This window comes from Salmo salar, chromosome 12 (assembly GCF_965601325.2).
Source record: "Salmo salar chromosome 12, fSalSal1, whole genome shotgun sequence".
Classification (NCBI taxonomy): Eukaryota; Metazoa; Chordata; class Actinopteri; order Salmoniformes; family Salmonidae; genus Salmo; species Salmo salar.
In genome coordinates this window covers 16,312,274-16,340,044 of record NC_138302.1, presented here as the reverse complement: position 1 = coordinate 16,340,044, position 27,771 = coordinate 16,312,274, and the positions used below count along the sequence as shown (strand labels likewise).

The window sequence follows — 27,771 nt, the reverse complement described above, 5'->3', positions numbered from 1 at the left end:
CTGTCAGGGTCCTAATCTGAGTTTATGGATAGAATGCACTTTATCATTGCACCCTTAAGTGACCACTGAATTGGGTTGATGTGTATCCATTAATAATATACTGATGAAAAATATATAACGCAACATGCAACAACTTCAATGATTTTACTGAGTTACAGTTCATATAAGGAAAGCAGTCAATTGAAATAAATCAGGCCCTGATCTATGGAGTTCATATGACTGGGCAGGAGCGCAGGCATGGGTGGGCATAGGCCCACCCACTGAGCCAGACAATCAGAATTAGATTTTCCCCCACGAAAAGGCTATACTACAGACAGAAATACTCCAGTTTCATCAGCTGTCCGGGTGGCTGGTCTCAGACGATCCCGCAGGTGAAGGAGCCGGATGTGGAGTTCCTGGGCTGGTAGGGTTACACGTGGTCGTGAGGCCGGTTGGAAGAACTGGCAAATTCTTTAAAACGACATTGGCTGCGGCTAACGGTAGAGAAATGATTCAGTTATCTGACAACAGCTCTGGTGGACATTTCTGCAGTCAGCATGCCAATTGCACGCGCCCTCAACTTGACAGCTGTGGCATTGCGACAAAACTGCACATTTTAGAATGGCCTCATTGTCCCCAGCACAAGGTGTACATTAGAGGTCGACCGATTATGATTTTTCTACGCCGATACCGATTGTTGGAGGGTCCAAAAAAAGCCGATACCGATTAATCGGCAGTTTTATTTATTTATTTGTATTAATGACAATTACAACAATACTGAATGAACACTTTTATTTTAACTTAATAAAATACATCAAATCAATTTAGCCTCAAATAAATGAAACATGTTCAATTTGGTTTAAATAATGCAAAAAGAGAAGAAAGTAAAAGTGCAATATGTGCCATGTAAAAAAGCTAAAGTTTAAGTTCCTTGCTCAGAACATATGAAAGCTGGTGGTTCCTTTTAACATGAGTCTTCAATATTCCCAGGTAAGAAGTTTTAGGTTGCAGTTATTATAGGACTATTTCTCTCTATACTATTTGTATTTCATATACCTTTGACTATTGGCTGTTCTTGTAGGCACTTTAGTATTGCCAGTGTAACAGTATAGCTTCCGTCCCTCTCCTCGAACCAGGAACACGTCGACAACAGCCACCCTCGAAGCATCGTTACCCATCGCTCCACAAAAGCCACGGCCCTTGCAGAGCAAGGGGAACAACTACTCCAAGTCTCAGAGCGAGTGACGTTTGAAACGCTATTAGCGCGCACCCCGCTAACCTGCTAGCCATTTCACATCGGTTACACCAGCCTAATCTCGGGAGTCGATAGGCTTGAAGTCATAAACGGCGCAATGCTTGAAGCATTGCGAAGAGCTGCTGGCAAACGCACAAAGTGCTGTTTGAATGAAAAGTGCTGTTTGAATGAATGCTTACGAGGCTGCTGCTGCCTACCACCGCTCAATCAGACTGCTCTATCAAACCATAGACTTAATTATAACATAATAACACAGAAATACGAGCCTTAGGTCATTAATATGGTCAAATCCGGAAACTATCATTTCGAAAATAAAACCTTTATTCTTTCAGTGAAATACGGAACCGTTCCATATTTTATCTAACGGGTGGCATCCGTAAGTCTAAATATTCCTGTTACATTGCACAACCTTCAATGTTATATCATAATTACATAAAATTCTGGCAAATTAGTTCGCAACGAGCCAGACGGCCCAAACTGCTGCATATACCCTGACTCTGTTGCACATAACGCAAGAGAAGTGGCACAATTTCCCTAGTTAAGAAATTCATGTTAGCAGGCAACATTAACTAAATATGCAGGTTTAAAAATGTATACTTATGTATTGATGTTTAGGTACACATTGGTGCAACGACAGTGCTTTTTCCGCAAATGCGCTTGTTAAATCACCCGTTTGGCGAAGTAGGCTATGAGTCAATGATAAATTAACCGGCACCGCATCGATTATATGCAACGCAGGACAGGCTAGTAATATCAACCATGTGTAGTTAACTAGTGATTATGTTTAGATGGATTTTTTATAAGATACATTTAATGCTAGCTAGCACCTTGGCTCCTTGCTGCACTCGCATAACAGGTAGTCAGCCTGCCACGCAGTCTCCTCGTGGAGTGTGTCATGACGTTGGCCTGTGGGTAAGGTTTATGACCCCCCATAAATACCTTTCTCCCTTCCCCTCTCTTTCTGACCCTACTGAAGTACTGCTGTCCTGAAGGACTGCTGTCCTGTTAAATATAGAGAGTCTGGGAACATCAAACAAATGGGGAAAGGAACCATATTTTGGTAATAAAACCAGTTGGAAATATGCTTTGGAACGTAATGAGTATGGATGTCAGTTCGGTTGTCATCTGAGACATTATGACTGATGACAGGACGACATAAACTGTACCTGGGAAAGTATACACCCTCTAGTTATCAGAGTCACATGGAATTGTTATGCAATTGAAATGTTTGATATTGAAATTGTTTGTTAGGAGATTAAATGTAATTTTAGCTTCCAAATGAGAGAATTGGGTTTTCATAAGGAAAGTGCCCTGCTTGATCAGTGGCCCACCCCTGTGAAGAGACAGGGGTTATAAACGATGAAACACATCCTTCCCCCTCTCCACTATATAAGCCTTTGACGAAAAGATAACCACACGTTCCAGTACGTGAGGTCTGCAGCCTCTACGTTAGAAGGACACACGTCAAGTACAGAACTAAGCCAACCTCGGCGTGAGCTTTGGTGGCGAATGGTATGAACTTTGAGCTTATTCACTACAGAAGTGATACTTCCTAGCCGTTGAGTTAGCAGCGGCCGCTGTCGACGGGGGCTAGGAAAGGACGGACGACGGATCCAGTCTAACAGACAGACGAAGATACCACCACGTATCCAATTTACCACCAGAGACATTCTTCCGAGGACAGGAAGATCTGTTGGCCAACCCGGCCAGCATCTACGACCAATCTACCGAAGCGCAGCTCAGAGTAAATATTTATTGCATTTTCCTTTTCCAAATGGGCGGTAATTTAGAATGCATAAGATAATGTATTTACGATAGCATAGCTGCTGTTTCTTCGTTCCTAAGTCTTCCCGCTCTTTCATTCAAGCCCAACCCCCTTTCCTTTGTGTAACCAGCCATCATGTATTCGGTGTATTTGTAATTCTGTGTGATTAGTTTAGGTATTTAGTAAATAAATAATTAAACCCAATTTTGTATTGCTGATTCAACTTGTTAGCCAGGGTTCGTGAAGATAGCCAAGAATTTACAACTTTCATTATGAGACTGAAAATAAGATGAGGGTTAATATTGACTGCTATCGATGTAAAATATGACTAAGTATTTTAAGAGTTTATTCGGAAGATAACGGCTCTATAAACGTTCTTCCGTGGTGCCCCGACTTTCTGGTTAATTACATTTACATGATTAGCTTAATCAGGTAATATTAATTACAGAGAAAGGATTTTTATAGGTTAGCATGTCATATCACTTAATCCGGCATAGCCAAAGACACGACAAGTGCAAAGTCATCGGCGTCCAACAATGCCGATTGTTATGACAACTTGAAAATCGGTCGACCTCTAGTGTACGTGTCATCAGCTTCTTGATAATTCCCCACCTGTCAAGTGGATGGATTATCTTGGCAAAGTAAAAATGCTCACCAGCAGGGATGTAAACACATTTCCGCACAATTTCAGAGCTTTTTTTTGCATATGGAACATTTCTGGGATCTTTTATTTCAGCTCATGAGACATGGGGATATAGTTGCGTTCACTACTGTTTAAGAATTCCTGAGTATCTCCAATCAAGAGGGCTTGTTTAATCTTCTCTGAACTGAAACATCTGGTGTTGTACTGCCGTCAAAAGTAGAGCGATTGCTTAGTTTGACAGCAGTCAACCCAGAATGTATTTTCTTTCCCATTGTCAGGTCATGAGCATCACTGCTTTTCTAAAGTTCTGTTTTCACAGCACACTCTTACTCCCAGTATGTTTGCATACATTGTGTTCATAGAATTTAGCGAGTCGTGTTGTCAGTAGGGCTCTATAGTAGCTGTTGGGTCGTCAGTTCTGTTAATCTCATTGATTTGTGAGGTGTTTACCACCACATCTTGCCATGCCTTGGCCACACCATTCATCAAATCAAAGTTTATTTGTCACGTGTGCCGAATACAACAGTGAAATGCTTACTTACAGGCTCTAACCAATAGTGCGGCAAAAAAAAAGTGTGCGTGTAGGTAAGTAAAGAAATAAAACAGTAAAAAGACATTTGAAAATAAGAGTAGCAAGGCTATATACAAACACCGGTTAGTCAGGCTTATTGAGGTAGTATGTACAAGTGACTATGCATATATGAACAGAGAGCAGCAGTAGCGTAAAAAGAGGGGTTGGCGGGTGGTGGGACACAATGCAGATAGTCCGGGTAACCATTTGGTTACCTGTTGAGGAGTCTTATGGCTTGGGGGTAAAAACTGTTGAGAAGCCTTTTTGTCCTAGACTTGGCACTCCGGTACCGCTTGCCATGCGGTAGTAGAGAGAACAGTCTATGACTGGGGTCTTTGACAAATTCAGGGCCTTCCTCTGACACCGCCTGGTGTAGAGGTCCTGGATGGCAGGCAGCTTTGCCCCAGTGATGTACTGGGCCGTACGCACTACCATCTGAAGTGCCTTGCGGTCGGAGGCCGAGAAATTACCGTACCAGGCAGTGATGCAACCGGTCAGGATGCTCTCGATGTTGCAGCTGTAGAACCTTTTGAGGATCTCAGGACCCATGCCAAATCTTTTTACTTTCCTGAGGGGGAATAGGCTTTGTCGTGCCCTCTTCACGACTGTCTCGGTGTGTTTGGACCATTCTAATTTGTTGTTGATGTGGACACCAAGGAATTTGAAGCTCTCAACCTGCTCCACTACAGCCCCGTCGATGAGAATGGGGATGTGCTCGGTGCTCCTTTTCCTGTAGTCCACAATTATCTCCTTAGGCTTGGTTACATTGAGGGATAGGTTGTTATTCTGGCACCACCCGGCCAGGTCTCTGACCTCCTCCCTATAGGCCGTCTCGTCGTTGACGGTGATCAGGCCTACCACTGTTGTGTCATCAGCAAACTTAATGGTGTTGGAGTCGTGGGTGTACAGGAGGGGACTGAGCACGCACCCCTGGGGAGCTCCAGTGTTGAGGATCAGCGTGGCAGATGTGTTGTTACCTACCCTCACCACCTGGGGGCGGCCCGTCAGGAAGTCCAGGATCCAGTTGCAGAGGGAGCTGTTTAGTGCCAGGTTCCTTAGCTTAGTGATGAGCTTTGAGGGTACTATGGTGTTGAACACTGAGCTGTAGTCAATGAATAGCATTCTCACATAGGTGTTCCTTTTGTCCAGGTGGGAAAGGGCAGTGTGGAGTGCAATAGAGATTGCATCATCTGTGGATCTGTTTGGGCGGTATGCAAATTGGAGTGGGTCTAGGATAATGGTGTTGTGAGCCATTACCAGCCTTTCAAAGCACTTCATGGCTACGGACGTGAGTGCTACGGGTCTGTAGTCATTTAGGCAGGTTGCCTTTGTTCTTGGGCACAGGGACTATGGTGGTCTGCTTGAAGCATGTTGGTATTACAGACTCAATCAGGGACATGTTGAAAATGTCAGTGAAGACACCTGCCAGTTGGTCAGCACACGTCCTGGTAATCCATCTGGCCCCGCAGCCTTGTGAATGTTGACCCGTTTAAAGGTCTTACTCACACAGTCGTCCGGAACAGCTGATGCTCTCATGCATGCCTCAGTGTTGCTTGCCTCGAAGCCAGCATAGAAGTGATTTAGCTCGTCTGGTAGGCTCGTGTCACTGGGCAGCTCGCGGCTGTGCTTCCCTTTGTAGTCTGTAATAGTTTGCAAGCCCTGTCACATCCGACGAGCGTCGGAGCCGGTGTAGTACGATTCAATCTTAGCCCTGTATTGACGGTTCGTCGCAGGGCATAGCGGGATTTCTTTTAAGCTTCCGGGTTAGAGTCCCGCACCTTGAAAGCTGCAGCTCTACCCTTTAGCTCAGTGCGAATGTTGCCTGTAATCCATGGCTTCTGGTTGGGGTATGTACGTACGTACGTACAGTCACTGTGGGGACGACGTCCTCAATGCACTTATTGATAAAGCCAGTGACTGATGTACTCCTCAATGTCATCGGAAGAACCCCGGAACATGTTCCAGTCTGTGATAACAAAACAGTCCTGTAGTTTAGCATCTGCTTCATCTGACCATTTATATAGACCGAGTCACTGGTGCTTCCTGCTTTAATTTGTGCTTGTAGGCAGGAATCAGGAGGATAGAGTTGTGGTCGGATTTACCAAATGGAGGGCGAGTTTTGTACGCGTCTCTGTGTGTGGAGTACAGGTGATCTAGAATTATTTTCCCTCTGGTTGCACATTTAACATGTTGATAGAAGTGATTTAAGTTTCCCTGCATTAAAGTCTCCGGCCACTACAAGCGCCGCCTCTGGGTGAGTGGTTTCCTGTTTGCTTATACAGCTGGCTGAGTGTGGTGCTAAATAACCAGCAAAAGTATAGCTGAGAACTCTAGGCAAGTAGTGTGGCCTGCAGATTATTACAATATACTACTTCTGGCGAGCAAAATCTAGACACTTCCTTAGATTCCGTGCACCAGCTGTTTACAAATATGCACAGCGTGTATTCCGCGAAACAGAGGATATTACAGTTTGATGTCCCGTTGGTAGGATATTCGTGAACGGAACTTCTCAGGAGATCATAGCCAGGACTCAATCCCTTGTAAAATGTTAATATCATTTAGTGCTAATGTGTCCTGAGCCCATTCCCTGATGAGAACTAAAAGAACCAGGCCTTCACAACTACAGGGGTCCATGACACAGACTGAGGAACAAAAACCCAAAGCTGTGTAACAGCACAGATGGAAACTACACCTCCAGAGAGCTGCTCTGTTTACTGACACCCCAATCACATCAGTGTAACAAAATGCTCCAGAAAAGGGTTCTAATGAAAAACTTTATTTCAGCACTTGAAAGACGTCTCAAGGGTTGCAGGTGTGACCTCAATGTCATCTTCCATCTGTCGAGGAGCAAATCCATTACCAAACTGACCAGCATTTAGATTAAAGGAAGACTGGCTCCCTAAATCATTTATACTGCATGTATAGTATATGACTCAGCAATAGCTCACCAGCTTGGAACCCCGACTTGCAAGGGAAGACGTATTCTGTCTCAGCCTGGTCACCTGTAACCGTAAGACAGGTTAGTCTGAGTAAATGAAAACAAGTTGCCCAAATGTTCCTCAGAAGAGGGGTTAGTAGAGCAACTTACTTGGCTGGTAGTAGTCATAGATTCTGACCACCGCTGGCTTTAGATTCTGTACTGGGAGCTCCTGTATGATGTCCAGGGTGATGTGGAAAGGAAATAGTGATGTCAGCTGTTGGGAGAAAAACAAACATATTGCTCATTATACAGCAAAATCTATATATGGAGTGCCATGGGAATGGTTTCCACCTCACCTCTGTCAGGTACATTAACACATGGTCATCTTTGATATCAACACGATCCACTTGACTTGAACCCCTCAGCTGTGAAGACAAGTCATTGATATTGCATGGACAAAAAAAAAGGGACACCGATGGATAAAGGTCACACCACAACAACTCACCCTCCCCAAAGAGTCTGGATCTGGGGAAAACCCAGAGAGCATTTTCAAATCCACTACAATCATATTGGTGGTGAGCTCCTTTCCATGATATCTGAGAAAGACATGATTGACAACTGCTTTTAATAATCAAATGCTTGGATTATTTTAGCCATAAAGGTCAATAACCCTGATTCATTTGGGTCAAACCCATTCTGCAAGTCATGCGCCAAGATAACACATTTAAAATAATTCATACAAATGGGTCCTTCACTCTTACCGAAACTGGAGCTTCAGCGTGACTCTGGGTCTCAAAGACTTGATGTTGCAGGCCACCTCTGGAGTCACCTGGATACTGAGCGTTGTGCTTCTGGTAGGAGTAGGGACGTTGTAGTGGAGCACCACCTGGGATAGAGAAGAGGAAGTCAGGGAAACCATCCTGTCCAAATACAAACATCTTCCCTGTAATGTATATTAAAGCGCATCTTGCGCCACAGGACTGGGAGCAGAGATGTGTATTCACTGACCTGCACTGAGGCACAAGCACTGCCCTTCACTTCAACGCTGTACTTCCCTTCTGTGTCCTGCAGCGCCCTCTCCTGGTACAGAAGCTTGTTGTTTTGGTTCACATGGAAGAGGCACCGTTCCCCACTGGGAGACCGTACCGTCACTGTGCTGGCTCCTCCTCTACTGAACACCCTGGTGGAGTAGAGAGCCAGGGCCTGGAGGGCCACCACGGTGTCCTAGACATACAGACCACAGGACAATACCTTCAATGACAAAGACCGTTTTTAAAGGGTTCATTTTTCCAAATTCAACAGTTGCTAAAGTGACTATAGCCCAATTCCATCCATTATGATGGTGGTGGTTTCTAGGCTCTGTACCAGTGGAAGTGAGCCTCACCAGAGTTCTGCCTGTACTAGTGCACAAGGTGCCATTTCAGACCACTGGTGTTTGGGAAGTATACCTGTGTGGAGGAGAAGCCTCCGTAGGCGTTCTGCTGCCTCACCAGCCACCTGACGATGCGGGAGGCGTAGCCCAGGTCAGAGGTAGACCGAGAAGAGGCACTGAGGGACGCCAGCAGAACGTAGGAGCTGATCTCCACCTCCAGGGAGGGTGAGGTCTCCGAGGAGGACTGGGACCAGTGCAGGAGACCCCCTGAGGGTTGAGGAGCACACACACACACACACTTCAGGATAAGGACTAGCTTAGTCGTCCTAATACAGACTAGACAAAACAAAGTCCTGACCTCCCCAAATCAACTTTGGCTGTTTGATTGGACAAAGGTTTGCACTTTTAGGAAGACTCCATTATCCAGGCAAGACAGCACTAACAGATCTTGGACCAGGATATAGCTCACCCTCTTGAAATGAGATGGTGTCGAGGTGCTGCAGAAGCTGGGCCCGTGTCTCCATGTCACCTGCCAGGGTGAAGGTGTAGGCCAGCAGAGCAGTAGCGTAGGTGTTGGACATATCACTGGTGGAGTTCTTCAGGCAAGACAAGCTGTGGTCCACAACAGGATCCTGGAGCACAGAATAACAGCAGCACATTAAGACACAAGCCAGCCTGGTCCCAGATCAGTTTGGACTGGGTTCCATTCAACTTGTTGATTAGTGACAGCTTTTTGCTGAGGAATGGGATCGTTACGTCGCATTTGGTATATGCAGGGCTCCTCTGATAGAGGCCTTGGTCTCAGTGGGATTCTTAAAATAAAGGTGAAAGCAGACAATACAAACAGATCTGGGACCAGGCTAGAGAGAGTCAAGCTGGAGCACAGATCTGCTTATATAACGCCCATTCTTTGTTATTTCATAGGCTACTTTCAGACAAGTTACTTCATTGTACAATCTTTAGATGACAGTTGATGTAAGACAGACACAGATTTCATACAGGAGGCTAAATGAGTTGCGAGAAACGGTTACGTGGAGTGAAGCTACTTACCGACACGGACATGTTGAGCTCCAGCATTGAAGCAGTGATGTAAGCCGTCAGTGTGACTTCATCCGTCACTCCACCCTAGAAAACAATGTTAAAATACTAACTGCATCTAGCCTGTTGATTTAACATCCTTCAGTTTGTTAGCAATATAAATACCTTCATTCTGTTGTTCAAGAGCTTCCCTAAAGTTCTGAAACAGCCATGTTTGCCTTGTTGACGTTCCAACCAAGTCTTGGACTGCTCCATTGTTGCCGGGTCAACATAGATGAAAGACTGGGCTTTGCCAAAGGATCTCAAGACAAAAGCAGTCAGCCTGAAGAAAGAACTGGATTCATTTAAAAGCCCTGACATCACATGTCAACTGTCCTATCCGTAGGTGAAAAACAAGCCAAGTACTCGCCAGGTGTTCCCCAAGCCTTGTCCAAACGTGCTGTACGCACCATCAGCATTCTTGTAGTTCAGCTGCCTTTGGTAACCTGCCGGTGGGTTTTTAGCATGAACAGTGACCAAGTGGTTGTTCTACTCCCAGAGTTGAGCCCCAAATGGCTCCCCAACCCTGTTCATGGAGAGCTACCCTCCAACCAAGCTGTAATTAGCCCATTCAGCCAGCTAATTATTAGAAGGGGAGCTAGACCAGGGTTGGAGTGAAACCCTACAGGACAGTAACTCCCCAGAAACAGGGTTGGAGAGTCCTGCACTATGAGACAGTGTCAATATTCTACCATCAAATGACTTCAGTAGGAATCCATGTGTTGGGTCAGTGATATCATCTGTTATGTAGCTCCATCGTTACCACACCGTGGAGAAACACTTTAAAATGGTTTGGAATAGAAAACTAAATCCTCTAATTTGGTGTCTAATCAAGACAGATTTTAAGGGACTCTCCTACCACTAGTGAGGAACTTGGTGGCCTTGTCTAGGATGGCTGGCGTGAGCTGCTTTGTATTCCGCAGGTACTCCAGGATGTAGATATTGGGGGAGAGCAGGGCCATATTCTGCTCCCCACAACCATACGGCATCTGCAACAGTCCATCCAGGTTGTTGAGGGCCCGACCCAGGATGTCCCCTACAGAGAAACAAGGGACTTCTGTTAGACTGTCCTCTTTAGCAAACAGCAGCAGCGTTGTCTTCCCACCACTACACAATGCTTTATTTTACCCAGAACAGAGAGGGAAATCCTAGCAGAGCCATCCACCACATTCTGGGGGAGTTGTACTTCCACCTCCTCTGTCAGAGCTTCTCCTGTGGACACAAACATGCGCTGAATGAGGATGATCACAACCACCGTGAACATTCAACGCTGATTCATTACTGACCAGTAGGACACAGCAACCAGTTGTAGGTGTGGCTCTTCTCTGTTCCCTCAGCCTGGAGGAGAGGAGAGGAGAGGGATTCTTTTCAGAGGCAGTTACACCAGACACCATCTGTGCAACCTAACAGCAGTAGACCACATACCTTCACCAGCAGGCTCCGTGTGACCGTGTCAACGCGTCCTCTCTCCGGTACGTTCACAACCCCGTTACCACACTCAGCGTGGGACTGGACAGCCGCTGCACTAACGGACACGTTCAAAACCCCTACACGCAGTACAGCACAGGTTACACAACTCAGGTTGACATCCATTCTGCCGTTTCAACAGTTGAATGAAGACTAACCCAGGACAGAGGGGGCCATTGTCCAACTGAAGGTCTTTCTTCCATTGGCACACAAGCACGAGGAGTCCTGGACATCACGCACAGGTGTGAGAGTGTAGTCGGAGGAAAGAGCTGGAGTCACAGAAACCTGCCAAAGAGGAACACGTCGTAAGATAACATGGTACGACAAAAACACTACAACTCAAGAAACCATCGTACCATGATGCACTTGGAGAGGTAATTAAACACGGTGGCCTTCAGCTCAAAGTGCTCTCCCCGGATGACCGAGTAAGGCAGGGTGAGCTCCAGGAAGAAGGGCTGGAAGACCGTGAGCTCCACCAGAGGAGCCAGACCGAAGCCACTGGGGGCCAGGCAGAAGACCTCAGTCTCCCAGGTGGTGATGGTGTCTGGGACTGTCAGGGGGACATCTGCTGATCCAGACTCCCTGGAATACAGAGGTCAGAGTTCAAACAGAAAGCCACCAAGGGACTAATTTCAACACCGTTTGTTGTTACAAATGCATTTAAGCTTTATCTAACCAGGGACACCCATTGAGGTCAGCCTCACTGTGCAGAGCACTTACCCAACTTCCACAAGATCCCAAATCCATGTCTCAGGGAACAATGTACGGACCGTCTGTATGGGTGGCGGAGGTGGAGCGGCAAGTCCACCAGCCACAGCCATTTCAAGTCTAGGACCCGCTGATCCAGGCCTAGCCATTTGGCTGTAAGCTACTACTAACACAAAACATGGCCATTATTGTCAAGTTAAAAATGGACTGAATGCTGTGCTCAGTGAGTGTGTTTAGACCAGGCTTTGTTATTCTAGCAAAAAGTAAGCCATTTCCCAAGGTTCAATAAAGACAATGATGAGAATAAGGGTTGGTAAGGACATCTCACCATAGGAGCGATAGTACTGGTTCCCCTGGTAACTGAGGCAGGAAGGTACTCTTATATCCAGGTTAGTCGCTAGCTTCAGTCCCAGTGTCTAGAAATCTCAGAAACAACTCATTATTAATAAATGTCCATTTGTCATTCTATTAAGAATAACAGTATGGGGGCTGATTCTTCAAGTTGAGAAAACAGGGCAGAAATATTTACCTGAAAAACTGCATAAGGATCATTTGTCTCCTCAGACGGTCCATATGGGTATGGCATTATGGATCTCCTTGGTCTAACACGTAAACATGCTACTGGATCTTCGAGCTCGTAGGGAATATAGGTCGTCTCCTTGACTGGTAACAAATCAAATATCTGGAATGGGACAAAAGGGAGGCTTGAAATTCTCTTGTTCATTGGGGACCAAACAGGACACTCAATTTTGGTTTTCCATTGCTAAACTTTTAGAAAGTTGTCCTATCAACCCAGAGGTGCTTTCCAGTTACCGAGAGTCAATAGAAAGCAGGCCTCAAGCCAGAGAACCAGTCTCATTACATTTGATAAAAGCTCCCCAAATAACCAGATCCACTCCATGTCTGCTGTAGTCACTGGTTGTATTCCCAGCACCACCAAAACTGTAGGTATGGTGGTACCACTGTTGTTCACTTCAGTGAGCTCCGTTACCTTGTCAGCATCCAGCCTCTTCCCTGGCTCCATGATGCCAACACTCTGGTCCACAGCACTGAGGCCACAGAGGGAACCGGGCTGGGCCGAGAGATGCAGGGTGTTCTCCTCCCCTGGGACAGCGTTGGAGGGCGAGAACGCCACCAACACCTGGCATACACATCAGATACCATTACTCCAGGTATGATACAGTCTGCATGGAAATACTGGACACCTTTCATAAAGTGGCAACAATGACAGACTCATGCACACACCTTGTTCCTGAAGCATTTCTCAGTGGGGAAGTTCATGCTGTGGGCGATGACAGTCTCACTGGGTAGCATACTGTACACCAGGAGCTGAACCACCGGTGCCATCTCTGGAACCACTGCCAACGTCAAGGTGACGTCACCCTCAGCTACTGCAACGCAAGAGCAGGTCACTGTCATCAAGAACCTTCCAGAACGGTCAGAATCACTTAATGAAACACTCACCAGGACTGTCCTGCTGCACAGTAACATTGATGTGTCCATGCTGAACTATGACCCCTCTGGATAAGGCCTGGAGGGAAAGGGAACAGTTCTCAGCAACTCAGAGAGGAGACGTTGCAACCTGGACTCATGGGGTAGACGTAACATGGTAAACAAATCCAGGACTCCAATTAGTAGGATACGTTACGTTTCGTATGTATTCATTAGTGGATGTCCATTTCATACATGTTACGAATTTGCTAAATGTATTGTTTATACATTAGCTAGGTTGGGTTACCGTGGTTGATTAGCAGTATAGGAACATCCTTCCTTTGAAAGTGTGGCTGGGGCAATGTCTGAAATCATCCTGGAAATATGGTGCTATTTGAGAGGCACCATGGGTTTGCAGGTTGTTCCTGGTTCTACTCACCAGGTAGAGGACATCCACAGAGCCCTTTGGGACAGTCTCCCCTACGATGGCATAGCGGATGGTGATTGACACTGCCTGCCCACATGCCAGTGGTTCCTCCATCTTCTGAATAGCCAGGGAGCTGGACGGTTTACTGTCTGGGGCAGCGGGCTGGATCAGTGAGAGGACGTGTTGCCCTCTGTTGAAATAGGGGACCCTGTATCCTGGGTACTCCACTTGTGGGGTGTCACTCACCTGGAAAGGAACAAAAGGCCCAATCCTAAATCTACCCCTAGACACCGTCCTATATACAGTGGGGGATCTGAGAGGATAACAGGAAGCAATATAATAACACATCCACCTAGGTCACAGCATGTTAGGGTCATGGCCTTAGGGCAGCGTTTCCCAACTGTCCTGGGGACCCCAAGCGGTGCACGTTTTGGTTCCCCCCCTAACACTACACAGCTGATTCAAATCTTGATGAAGAGTTCATTATTTGAAGTCAGCTGTGTAGGGCAACAAACTAAACACGCACCCCTCACGGTCTCCAGGACAGTTGGGGAAACGCTGGCATGGAGTATAAAGTCTCTCAAACCGACAAGGAATCTTACTTACTACGAGGTTAATATTCTCTCTGGGCATACTGGTTGTGTTGACGGAGAACCTGGCAATACCACGACTGTCCGTGGTTAGGTTCTGTAGTCGTAGATATGAGGACCAGCCTTTCTCCTCAAACAGGTAGACTAACATGTCAGAGATGGGTGTGTTGTTAAATCGAACAGCATTTATCTGAGGAAAAGGTATGAATGAAGTGACACCACATACTGGTACTTCAGGACAAGCAAAAAGCATCCACAAGTCAACAGGAACACCATTTGGACTTACCTTGCCTTCGATAATTGATCCATGCTCATAGATTTGGGGTGTGTCAACAAATGTGAATTCTCCAATCACATAGGAGAGCTCTACATTTTTTTCCTCTGACAGTGTAATACCTGTCAAATGAAAACAAATAATAGGATGGTAACTGAATTGCAGAATATTAAAACAGCATTATATAAAACCAAAGGTCAAAAAGCTCTTTCTTACCAACCTTGAGCCAACGCAGAGTAACCCAAACTCAGTCCTGGACCCACCTCAGTTTCTTGCCCAGCACAACAGCTGATTCAAATCATCAAAACTACATTAGGAGATGGTTATTTGAGTCAGCCGTGTAGCGCTCGGACAAAAACCAAAACGTGAACCCAGGGGGGCCCCAGGACAGTTAGGGAAACCCTGATCTAATGAAACAGGCAATAGTTACATCGCCATCAGCTGAAGTGAAATGAAGGGTTTGTATTGAGTCAATCATAATGATTGTGATAGAGGACTTGCCTGTCCCCTCCTCCTGAACTTCTGCATGGAAACTAAACACGTCTCTCAGCAATTTCTCTCCTGCATTCTTTGTGAAAATTGCCATGTTGAAGGCATAAGAAGCACAGCCAGTATTGTCCATCTAGGAAAAGCAAGCAGAACCCCATTCAAATGTAATCTGTTGGTAAATACAGCACTACTAGCTAGAGGAAAGCATACAAACCTCTATTGACTCTTCGTGGCATGGAGGTGTGTAATCAGGAACTCCTTGTGGATTTCTCTCATCAATTGTTATTGGTATCACTGCATTGTCCACCAAGGGTCGGCACAACTTCACCCCTGCTTTACCAGGTACAGGCTGCCCATACGTGTATCTGATTTCAATTCACAACAAGACGAGTGTCAATTTCCTCCATCCAGTTACCATATTAAAAACCTAAAGGCTTGTGCATTCCTGCAGGCTTTAAGTCACATGTTTAACATGGTCAATGAATCTGGACCTGTCTTCATAGAGCCTCAGAATGGGATCAGTTTTAACTAGAGATCATAATGAACAAGGTCACATGTCAGGGTGGGACCTGATCCTAATCTGAGAACCAAGAACCAGCTGTTCATGTTAATGCCACTAACAAATCTCAGGGATTGTAGCAGCACTATAGGTCTTCAATTAGCATGGCTCATTAATGCAGATATTTTTATTAAGTGCATTTCCACATGAAGCTACAGTACTAGCAGAGGCTGCTGCCTACAGACTTGAAATCATTGGAATACTAGTCACTAATAATGCTGACATACCTTGCATTACTCATCTCATATGTATATACTGTATTCTTAATTCCATTCCTTAGATGTGTGTATTAAGCATTTGTCAAATTGCTGCACGTGACCAATAAAATGTGATTTACTTGTATTTAAGATCCAAATCCTTACTTTGAAATGTAAATGAAACACTTCTAATAGTATTTCAACCCAGGTCTGCATTAGCGTAATGACATTTAGTGGACTAACTACAATACATTGCAAATCACCAATAGTGTTTACTCACTCTGCACACACTTTCACTTCATACTCTTCTTGAACAACGCTGATCTTGTCAGTGAGGTTCATCTGGATCTCAAACTTGGGCAAAACTACAGAGAAAAACAACAGCAGTCAACTCTAGAACGTTCCAGGATTGTGATGCATCCATTCAACATTACCTAGCATGAAAGAGAAACTCAACCTACCATACTTTTCTACCTTGAAGTTGTGGTAGATTTTCTCTTCACCAATCCACACTACAATAGTATAGGATCCTACAGGTGCTTCAGAGTTCAGGGGGTGAGAAAGTTGCAGAATGTTGCCACTGGATGTAGTGTTGACCCACTGTCCAATCCGGTTGTGATTAACATCCTGTTGGTTCATAGGAAGGGGAACGTTCAGCAGGACAAGGAGTCAGCTCTATTCATGACATTTCTATCTGCAACATGCATTTACTGAAGGGGGCCCAGATCACACAAAGCTGACTGGAAGTATTTGGCTACGTTCTACAGTAGGTGGAAATGAGGACCTAGCTAGCTGGGGGAGTCATAATCTTGCAGTAGTTACACTGACAGTCAACATAAAGTTAAACTAACAAGGATCTTACCTCAAGTTCCACAATGTTGTACTGTGAAGGGCAAAGACAAGAGATGGGTTCATGTTTCATTAAACAGCAGAGTAGCATAACTGTCCACAACTACAGGAACTAGACAGGTGATTGGCTTGGTCGCTTAACGTAAACATCACATGTAGCATTTGCACTGGGAATGGCAATTCAATCTCAGGAAGAGATGATCCCATTCTGACCTACATGAATGGAAACCCCATGTCCTGGCTGGCTGATTGCTGTACATAGTGTTACATAATACCAGATTGCTATGGCCATCACAGTATTGTGACACTTCTGTATTTTGGTCTGAAACAGTAGAGACTGAACTAAAATACTATTGTATATTTTCAACTCACCAGCTGATTGACAGGGCTAAAATTGGTATCCAAGGTGACGACTCTAAAATGCACTGTAGACAAACACAATATTAGAAGCATCATTTCAGACAACTTTCTCAAAATTCCCAGAAATACTGGTTGAGGATTTCCATCCTGATTCCAGTGTACATATCCTGAGTGAACCCAGTGGATTTAATGCATCTGCACCACATTCCTGAACAACGAGGCTCTTCAGATGTCTATCGTTTCCCTCTACAATCCTCATAAACCACGCATGACTCGTTAGAACAGAGTGGACAGGACCAGACTGGGGGAAGAGCATTGCCGGCAATGATAGTGTTCTTTTCTACACAATTATTGCCTGATGCATTTCAAACAATACTTCATTCTAATACAGTTATAGCCTCAAATAAACAAAGGGAACATGGTGGGGTCGTGGAAGACTGATATCAAAATGGGGTCAGGGGCCCAAAAAGTTCAAAGCCCTGGAGTAAACCATCACCCAATTGTTTCTCAGCAACCAGACTGAAGGTGTACTGGCTCTAACGTTACCCGTTTGTCCTGGGTTGTAGATTGGTTTGTCCGTTTGGATGAACGTCATGGGGCCGTAGGGTTTGATCATGACCCTTCTCTCCTCTGTTGATAGAAATGTTACCCCTCGAACCTCCACCTTAAAGTTCTGCACTTCGTCGCTCTTCACATGAGGGGCCTGTCAGAGACCGAGACAGGGCAACACCGGTGAACTAACGGACCGATAACATAGGACATTAAAATGTGGTGCCGTGTGGCCCAGCTGGTAACTCCTGCAGGGATCACATTATGCACTCAGCGTACTTTAAGTTACATATCAATTGTCTCGATAGTATATACTAGCATGCAATCAAAACCTGAATCTGAAGAAAAGTTCTGGTAGGCCACCACATTGACATTTCCCATAAAATAAGCTGGCGTTGCACAAAGAACCTAAGCGATGCAGCAAAGCTGAGAAGTACATTACACTCTTATTGGAATGGCTCTAGATGTCCACCAATGCTGGGCTGACCTGAAACTGGAAACAGCGGTGAAACTCTTGGTCAGAAGTCTCGTGGAGAAGTCTTTTGTTCTGCCCGTCGGCTATCAGCGATATGGTCATGACCAGGGTCTCGTTGGGCTGCAGAAGGCTGGCACAAAGCTTGGCCTCTGAGCCTGCCTGGATCACTGCAGGAATGGCTACCATGTAAACCCTACAGAGAACACACCCGGCAACGGGAAAATCAGTACCCAATGACAGGATACCTCTAAACACAAAGCCAGGTGAAATACACAGGAGGATAAAGACCTGCAGAAAGGGTAGATTAAAAATTGCTCGAAATCTGCTGACAGAACATTAAACCGAGACAAGCAAGTCTGACCATTAAATTCTAACTTGTGACTGCAGATTGACTTACGGTCTTGGAGTCTCTTGACAGACACAAAGCCAGTGAATGCAGGCAAAGAGTATCCATCTCCAAACCTCAAGCCCAGGAAGAACCATGACTAAAGGAGAAAAATAAACCACCAAGTCTGTTATGACCCACTGTATACAGGTTGTCAGATTTTCAATTGACTTTACCTATAAGGTTAGAACTTACACAGCAGGATAGGATCATTAATGTAGGAGAATTAGGTTAAGGGTTGGCTAATAAAATACAATTCTACAGGGAAGGGGGTGAGAGACATAACAATTGGATTTTAAATTCTTTCCTGGGCACTGTAAACCATATCAGAAGCATCCACCCACTGACATACTACCAGACAGGGCGAAGCAACCCCAAACAGGCACCAACCTGGTCTCAGACCATTTCATACGCAAGTGTGATATATTACATGTGTGGATGTCCATCAGCCATTTCTTTTGATAGGTTAAAAACCATGCAAAAAGCTAACATTATCTAGGCTAAACGTTAGGAGTAAAGTTAGTTAGCATGTTGGCTAAGTAGATGAAGTTTCTTATTACCCCAGATGTTATACGTCAGTTTTATTACACCCACCCCGCCACTATTTTAGTTTCTGCCTTATGTAACTGTCAGTCTTCTGTAAAAATACCAAAGTTAACGTTTCATACAGATTTCAGTCTGGCAGATTTACCTTTACTATGTTACGTATAGTCCATGAGACCAGGCTGCAGACACAGGTCGGTAAAAAGGCTCAATTGCATGTAGGTTAGTGTTTTACTTCTAGACCGAGTTACAATATCTCGGTCTAGAAACTGGCCGCCAAACACAGATTGCAAAAGTGTGTCTAGCGTGCACATGGATAAAGTATTCTGTTGCTAAACCCTTTCGGATTGCATTTGGTATAGCCTGTAAAAGACCAGATGCAAGTACAAAAAAAATGTTTTCAAACTGTTTTGGGTATAAGATTGCAACACAAGTTGCTATAGCACCTGTGACCCAGGCATACTCACCACAGCGGATTGTTTGTGGACTCAGTCGAAAGTAAATATCCCCCGTCCGTCATGTCCCTATAAATATCCCTACTTCCGCACTTTTTTCCTAATTACTAAGCGCTCGCACCTGCTGGATATCCAGGGAGTTCGATTAGACTGAATCGAATGTTGTCAACAAGGCTGCATGGCGCGTACAGTAATTCAGGAACATAGGTCTACAACATGTTTTCTATCCATCAGATGTTTGCATTTTCAAACATTGGGAAGGCAGCTGAAGCACATATGTTTTTTTTTATCAAGACCAAACACTTTTAGGCCTATGTATATGAACACTCCTAAATCATTACTCCACGTGATTTTGTACACTGCTGCAACTCGCTGTTTGTTTGTTACCTATGGTAGTCACTTCGCTCCCACCTACATGTTGATTACCTCAACTAGCCTGTGGGCTCGGTACTGGTGCCCCCTGTATATAGCCTCGTTATTGTTATTCTTATTGTGTTACTTTTTATTTTAGTCTACTTGGTCAATATTTTCTTCTTCTTGAACTGCACTGTTGGTTAAAGGGCTTGTAAGTAAGCATTTCACGGTAAAGTCTACACTTGTTGTATTCGGCGCATGTGACAAATGAAGTTTGATTTGATTTGACCTACATCACTTTCTTTTGAGCCGGCTTTGAAAGAGGTACCTGGCTCATGCTCCAGAGGCATCCCGGACACTCTTTCCACCGGGGTAACGCAGGACAGATAATTGAATCAATCCCCTCCTATCACAGCCATTCAACTCTGTAACTGTTTTAAAGTCACCATTGGCCTCATGGTAAAGTCCCTGAGCAGCTTCCTTCCTCACTGGCAACTGAGTTGGGAAGGACGCCTGCATCTTTGTAGTGACTGGGTGTATCGACACACCATCCAAAGTGTAATTAATAACTTCACCATGTTGAAAGGGATATTCAATATCTGCTTTTTATTTTTACCCATCTACCAACCCATCTGCTCTACTTTATGAGCCATTGGAAAACCTCCCTAGTTTTTGTGGTTGAATCTGTGTTTGAAATTCACTGCTCGACTGAGGGACATTACAGATAATTCTATGTGTGGGGAACAGAGATGAGGCAGTCAATACTGCACACAGTGTGTACATGCAACTTATGTGACTTGTTAAGCACATTTTTACTCCTGAACTTATTTAGGCTTGCCATAACAAAGAGGTTGAATACTTATTGACAAGACATTTCAGCTTTTTATTTGTAATTCATTTGTAAAAAAAAGACATATATATATATATAAAAACTATTCCACTTTGACATTATGGGGTATTGTGGGTAGGCCCAAACAAATCTCAGTGTAATCCATTTTAAATTCAGGCTGTACCATGTGGAAAAAGTCAAGGGGTGAGAATACTTTCTGAAGACACACTCTTACTGCACCATGTCTTCCTTTGAACATGAGTATGAATAAAACCTTGACATGTCTTCTCTCCTACCCCCCCTCCTCCAGACCAAGGTGAAGTACCTGAAGCAGATGTCAGTGATACTCCAGAGAGAGTTTAGAGGGGACATCCCTAACACAGTGGAGGGCCTGGTACGACTACCTGGAGTTGGACCCAAGATGGCTCACCTGGCCATGGACATCGCCTGGCACCAGGTCTCTGGCATAGGTAGGTATGGCTCATATAGAACTACAAATCCCATACTCTAGTCTGCATGTTGTTTTGTGGTGTGGTCTGATCAAGTGCAGAGTGGTAGTTCTATTGGATTATATAGTGGGCGTCTTCTCATGGGATAGTTTCCTTCTACTTTTTGCGTGTGTGTGTGTGTGTGTGTGTGTGTGTGTGTGTGTGTGGCGCGGACACACACTTCCACCGTATCTCCAACCGGCTCGGATGGACGAGAGGTGGGACCAAGAACCCAGAGGAGACACGCAAGGCCCTGGAAGACTGGTTACCAAGGTAACCAGACAACACCACTTCCTGTACCTCTGACCCATCAGGTCACTCGTTAACCAGTCACTGACCAATCAGATCCCTTACAGCAGGAAAGGAAAACATTTGGCCTTGTGATTTCTGTCTGACATGATTTTGATGAAGACTGGGATGGTGATTGATGATCTTCCTCTCTCTTCCCCGACACAGGGATCTATGGAGTGAGATCAACTGGTTGCTGGTGGGGTTTGGTCAACAGGTGTGTCTACCTGTCAATCCTCTCTGCTCCGTGTGTCTGAACCAGCACAGCTGCCCCTCCGCCCACCAAGCCTCCCCAGCCAAGAGGCCTAAAGCTGGGTCACCTCGCTCACCACACTCCCCCAAGACCTCCAGGGTCAAGCTGGAGCCTGGTTTGGGGTTATCACCCCCCTCCTCCTCCTCAGCCACACCAGTCAAAGAGAAATCTTTGGCTACCGCCCTCTCGCCTCCTCTGCTGCCCAGAAAAAGGAAGTCCAAAGCCAAAACCTACTCTACATGATACGACAGAAGGGGGTAGAATCCCTATAGAGATATAGGGACCATGTCCCAATTCTCTCTCCTTCCTCCCAAAGTGTGCACTTGTCACTTCCCTTGACTGCTTTGAAATGAGCGGTACTAGAAATATGGTGGTAACTCCTACTAGTCCAGTGGTATTAACTTCTTTAGCGGGGAGACCAATTTTGGACCGCATTTCTGTGGACCCCATATATTTTGCTAGAATTTCACAACCCCACCCCAAAATAACCTTCAAATCGTTACATTTACATTTTTACATCAACTAATAAACAATTCATATTTTCATATCTTTATCAAAACTGAACCAATAAATAAATGTACTCAATAAAATGTTATTTTTCAAATGATCTCAAACACGTTTGTATATTGTCCCATACAATTATCGGCGCTTAAATGTTTCGTTCCCAAAACAAATAGCGACCTGACAATACCACTGACATAATCCTTGCAGATATACCAGAGTGCCTAAGATGTGTCGGGGTCAGAGGTCCATTTGGAATTAACAATGTGAGTGTAAGACACTGAGTTCCCCCAGGAGACTACAGGGTGGTTTGGTGACCACTGCTTTACTGGATCCAACTGACTGTCAGGGTCCTAATCTGAGTTTATGGATAGAATGCACTTTATCATTGCACCCTTAAGTGACCACTGAATTGGGTTGATGTGTATCCATTAATAATATACTGATGAAAAATATATAACGCAACATGCAACAACTTCAATGATTTTACTGAGTTACAGTTCATATAAGGAAAGCAGTCAATTGAAATAAATCAGGCCCTGATCTATGGAGTTCATATGACTGGGCAGGAGCGCAGGCATGGGTGGGCATAGGCCCACCCACTGAGCCAGACAATCAGAATTAGATTTTCCCCCACGAAAAGGCTATACTACAGACAGAAATACTCCAGTTTCATCAGCTGTCCGGGTGGCTGGTCTCAGACGATCCCGCAGGTGAAGGAGCCGGATGTGGAGTTCCTGGGCTGGTAGGGTTACACGTGGTCGTGAGGCCGGTTGGAAGAACTGGCAAATTCTTTAAAACGACATTGGCTGCGGCTAACGGTAGAGAAATGATTCAGTTATCTGACAACAGCTCTGGTGGACATTTCTGCAGTCAGCATGCCAATTGCACGCGCCCTCAACTTGACAGCTGTGGCATTGCGACAAAACTGCACATTTTAGAATGGCCTCATTGTCCCCAGCACAAGGTGTACATTAGAGGTCGACCGATTATGATTTTTCTACGCCGATACCGATTGTTGGAGGGTCCAAAAAAAGCCGATACCGATTAATCGGCAGTTTTATTTATTTATTTGTATTAATGACAATTACAACAATACTGAATGAACACTTTTATTTTAACTTAATAAAATACATCAAATCAATTTAGCCTCAAATAAATGAAACATGTTCAATTTGGTTTAAATAATGCAAAAAGAGAAGAAAGTAAAAGTGCAATATGTGCCATGTAAAAAAGCTAAAGTTTAAGTTCCTTGCTCAGAACATATGAAAGCTGGTGGTTCCTTTTAACATGAGTCTTCAATATTCCCAGGTAAGAAGTTTTAGGTTGCAGTTATTATAGGACTATTTCTCTCTATACTATTTGTATTTCATATACCTTTGACTATTGGCTGTTCTTGTAGGCACTTTAGTATTGCCAGTGTAACAGTATAGCTTCCGTCCCTCTCCTCGAACCAGGAACACGTCGACAACAGCCACCCTCGAAGCATCGTTACCCATCGCTCCACAAAAGCCACGGCCCTTGCAGAGCAAGGGGAACAACTACTCCAAGTCTCAGAGCGAGTGACGTTTGAAACGCTATTAGCGCGCACCCCGCTAACCTGCTAGCCATTTCACATCGGTTACACCAGCCTAATCTCGGGAGTCGATAGGCTTGAAGTCATAAACGGCGCAATGCTTGAAGCATTGCGAAGAGCTGCTGGCAAACGCACAAAGTGCTGTTTGAATGAAAAGTGCTGTTTGAATGAATGCTTACGAGGCTGCTGCTGCCTACCACCGCTCAATCAGACTGCTCTATCAAACCATAGACTTAATTATAACATAATAACACAGAAATACGAGCCTTAGGTCATTAATATGGTCAAATCCGGAAACTATCATTTCGAAAATAAAACCTTTATTCTTTCAGTGAAATACGGAACCGTTCCATATTTTATCTAACGGGTGGCATCCGTAAGTCTAAATATTCCTGTTACATTGCACAACCTTCAATGTTATATCATAATTACATAAAATTCTGGCAAATTAGTTCGCAACGAGCCAGACGGCCCAAACTGCTGCATATACCCTGACTCTGTTGCACATAACGCAAGAGAAGTGGCACAATTTCCCTAGTTAAGAAATTCATGTTAGCAGGCAACATTAACTAAATATGCAGGTTTAAAAATATATACTTATGTATTGATGTTTAGGTACACATTGGTGCAACGACAGTGCTTTTTCCGCAAATGCGCTTGTTAAATCACCCGTTTGGCGAAGTAGGCTATGAGTCAATGATAAATTAACCGGCACCGCATCGATTATATGCAACGCAGGACAGGCTAGTAATATCAACCATGTGTAGTTAACTAGTGATTATGTTTAGATGGATTTTTTATAAGATACATTTAATGCTAGCTAGCACCTTGGCTCCTTGCTGCACTCGCATAACAGGTAGTCAGCCTGCCACGCAGTCTCCTCGTGGAGTGTGTCATGACGTTGGCCTGTGGGTAAGGTTTATGACCCCCCATAAATACCTTTCTCCCTTCCCCTCTCTTTCTGACCCTACTGAAGTACTGCTGTCCTGAAGGACTGCTGTCCTGTTAAATATAGAGAGTCTGGGAACATCAAACAAATGGGGAAAGGAACCATATTTTGGTAATAAAACCAGTTGGAAATATGCTTTGGAACGTAATGAGTATGGATGTCAGTTCGGTTGTCATCTGAGACATTATGACTGATGACAGGACGACATAAACTGTACCTGGGAAAGTATACACCCTCTAGTTATCAGAGTCACATGGAATTGTTATGCAATTGAAATGTTTGATATTGAAATTGTTTGTTAGGAGATTAAATGTAATTTTAGCTTCCAAATGAGAGAATTGGGTTTTCATAAGGAAAGTGCCCTGCTTGATCAGTGGCCCACCCCTGTGAAGAGACAGGGGTTATAAACGATGAAACACATCCTTCCCCCTCTCCACTATATAAGCCTTTGACGAAAAGATAACCACACGTTCCAGTACGTGAGGTCTGCAGCCTCTACGTTAGAAGGACACACGTCAAGTACAGAACTAAGCCAACCTCGGCGTGAGCTTTGGTGGCGAATGGTATGAACTTTGAGCTTATTCACTACAGAAGTGATACTTCCTAGCCGTTGAGTTAGCAGCGGCCGCTGTCGACGGGGGCTAGGAAAGGACGGACGACGGATCCAGTCTAACAGACAGACGAAGATACCACCACGTATCCAATTTACCACCAGAGACATTCTTCCGAGGACAGGAAGATCTGTTGGCCAACCCGGCCAGCATCTACGACCAATCTACCGAAGCGCAGCTCAGAGTAAATATTTATTGCATTTTCCTTTTCCAAATGGGCGGTAATTTAGAATGCATAAGATAATGTATTTACGATAGCATAGCTGCTGTTTCTTTGTTCCTAAGTCTTCCCGCTCTTTCATTCAAGCCCAACCCCCTTTCCTTTGTGTAACCAGCCATCATGTATTCGGTGTATTTGTAATTCTGTGTGATTAGTTTAGGTATTTAGTAAATAAATAATTAAACCCAATTTTGTATTGCTGATTCAACTTGTTAGCCAGGGTTCGTGAAGATAGCCAAGAATTTACAACTTTCATTATGAGACTGAAAATAAGATAAGGGTTAATATTGACTGCTATCGATGTAAAATATTACTAAGTATTTTAAGAGTTTATTCGGAAGATAACGGCTCTATAAACGTTCTTCCGTGGTGCCCCGACTTTCTGGTTAATTACATTTACATGATTAGCTTAATCAGGTAATATTAATTACAGAGAAAGGATTTTTATAGGTTAGCATGTCATATCACTTAATCCGGCATAGCCAAAGACACGACAAGTGCAAAGTCATCGGCGTCCAACAATGCCGATTGTTATGACAACTTGAAAATCGGTCGACCTCTAGTGTACGTGTCATCAGCTTCTTGATAATTCCCCACCTGTCAAGTGGATGGATTATCTTGGCAAAGTAAAAATGCTCACCAGCAGGGATGTAAACAAATTTGTGCACAATTTCAGAGCTTTTTTTTGCATATGGAACATTTCTGGGATCTTTTATTTCAGCTCATGAGACATGGTGATATAGTTGCGTTCACTACTGTTTAAGAATTCCTGAGTATCTCCAATCAAGAGGGCTTGTTTAATCTTCTCTGAACTGAAACATCTGGTGTTGTACTGCCGTCAAAAGTAGAGCGATTGCTTAGTTTGACAGCAGTCAACCCAGAATGTATTTTCTTTCCCATTGTCAGGTCATGAGCATCACTGCTTTTCTAAAGTTCTGTTTTCACAGCACACTCTTACTCCCAGTATGTTTGCATACATTGTGTTCATAGAATTTAGCGAGTCGTGTTGTCAGTAGGGCTCTATAGTAGCTGTTGGGTCGTCAGTTCTGTTAATCTCATTGATTTGTGAGGTGTTTACCACCACATCTTGCCATGCCTTGGCCACACCATTCATCAAATCAAAGTTTATTTGTCACGTGTGCCGAATACAACAGTGAAATGCTTACTTACAGGCTCTAACCAATAGTGCGGCAAAAAAAAAGTGTGTGTGTGTAGGTAAGTAAAGAAATAAAACAGTAAAAAGACATTTGAAAATAAGAGTAGCAAGGCTATATACAAACACCGGTTAGTCAGGCTTATTGAGGTAGTATGTACAAGTGACTATGCATATATGAACAGAGAGCAGCAGTAGCGTAAAAAAGAGGGGTTGGCGGGTGGTGGGACACAATGCAGATAGTCCGGGTAACCATTTGGTTACCTGTTGAGGAGTCTTATGGCTTGGGGGTAAAAACTGTTGAGAAGCCTTTTTGTCCTAGACTTGGCACTCCGGTACCGCTTGCCATGCGGTAGTAGAGAGAACAGTCTATGACTGGGGTCTTTGACAAATTCAGGGCCTTCCTCTGACACCGCCTGGTGTAGAGGTCCTGGATGGCAGGCAGCTTTGCCCCAGTGATGTACTGGGCCGTACGCACTACCATCTGAAGTGCCTTGCGGTCGGAGGCCGAGCAATTACCGTACCAGGCAGTGATGCAACCGGTCAGGATGCTCTCGATGTTGCAGCTGTAGAACCTTTTGAGGATCTCAGGACCCATGCCAAATCTTTTTAGTTTCCTGAGGGGGAATAGGCTTTGTCGTGCCCTCTTCACGACTGTCTTGGTGTGTTTGGACCATTCTAATTTGTTGTTGATGTGGACACCAAGGAATTTGAAGCTCTCAACCTGCTCCACTACAGCCCCGTCGATGAGAATGTGCTCGGTGCTCCTTTTCCTGTAGTCCACAATTATCTCCTTAGGTTGTTATTCTGGCACCACCCGGCCAGGTCTCTGACCTCCTCCCTATAGGCCGTCTCGTCGTTGACGGTGATCAGGCCTACCACTGTTGTGTCATCAGCAAACTTAATGATGGTGTTGGAGTCGTGGGTGTACAGGAGGGGACTGAGCACGCACCCCTGGGGAGCTCCAGTGTTGAGGATCAGCGTGGCAGATGTGTTGTTACCTACCCTCACCACCTGGGGGCGGCCCGTCAGGAAGTCCAGGATCCAGTTGCAGAGGGAGCTGTTTAGTGCCAGGTTCCTTAGCTTAGTGATGAGCTTTGAGGGTACTATGGTGTTGAACACTGAGCTGTAGTCAATGAATAGCATTCTCACATAGGTGTTCCTTTTGTCCAGGTGGGAAAGGGCAGTGTGGAGTGCAATAGAGATTGC

At 44.7% G+C, this 27,771-nt stretch overlaps 1 protein-coding gene and 1 long non-coding RNA gene across 2 annotated transcripts; one reads left to right on the top strand and one right to left on the bottom strand.

The window, feature by feature from the left end:
- Window positions 1-6,810: 6,810 nt before the first annotated feature.
- On the bottom strand, window positions 6,811-19,460 carry LOC145859366 (alpha-2-macroglobulin-like). Its single transcript, XM_082958428.1, has 37 exons — window positions 19,353-19,460; window positions 18,355-18,442; window positions 17,970-18,150; window positions 17,480-17,636; window positions 16,946-16,998; window positions 16,587-16,607; window positions 16,186-16,351; window positions 16,005-16,089; window positions 15,183-15,333; window positions 14,981-15,101; window positions 14,492-14,601; window positions 14,222-14,395; window positions 13,628-13,861; window positions 13,222-13,288; window positions 13,003-13,148; window positions 12,749-12,898; window positions 12,287-12,439; window positions 12,086-12,173; window positions 11,770-11,920; window positions 11,406-11,631; window positions 11,208-11,334; window positions 11,008-11,129; window positions 10,869-10,920; window positions 10,711-10,794; window positions 10,442-10,618; window positions 9,953-10,028; window positions 9,709-9,865; window positions 9,556-9,630; window positions 8,975-9,137; window positions 8,582-8,772; window positions 8,142-8,357; window positions 7,895-8,019; window positions 7,639-7,729; window positions 7,490-7,558; window positions 7,302-7,407; window positions 7,162-7,215; window positions 6,811-6,833 (listed from the first exon to the last, which is right to left on the bottom strand). Exons 2-37 carry the CDS (start codon window positions 18,438-18,440, stop codon window positions 6,811-6,813), a joined length of 4,428 nt encoding a protein of 1,475 aa, XP_082814554.1. The 5' UTR covers window positions 18,441-18,442; window positions 19,353-19,460.
- Window positions 19,461-21,182: 1,722 nt separating this feature from the next.
- Window positions 21,183-22,159, top strand: LOC145859405 (uncharacterized). The gene is made up of 2 exons (XR_014379617.1): window positions 21,183-21,284; window positions 21,468-22,159. It is a non-coding gene; the product is annotated as an uncharacterized LOC145859405 (long non-coding RNA).
- Window positions 22,160-27,771: the final 5,612 nt, after the last annotated feature.

Excerpts from the sequence above, each read along its gene's own strand:
- LOC145859366 (XM_082958428.1), bottom strand. The coding sequence starts at position 18,440 with ATGGTTCTTCCTGGGCTTGAGGTTTGGAGATGGATACTCTTTGCCTGC. Across the intron at positions 16,999-17,479 it reads CTACAACCCAGGACAAACGG|TGCATTTTAGAGTCGTCACC; the intron begins GTAACGTTAGAG and ends GTTTGTCTACAG. Across the intron at positions 10,921-11,007 it reads CACGGAGCCTGCTGGTGAAG|GCTGAGGGAACAGAGAAGAG; the intron begins GTATGTGGTCTA and ends CCTCTCCTCCAG.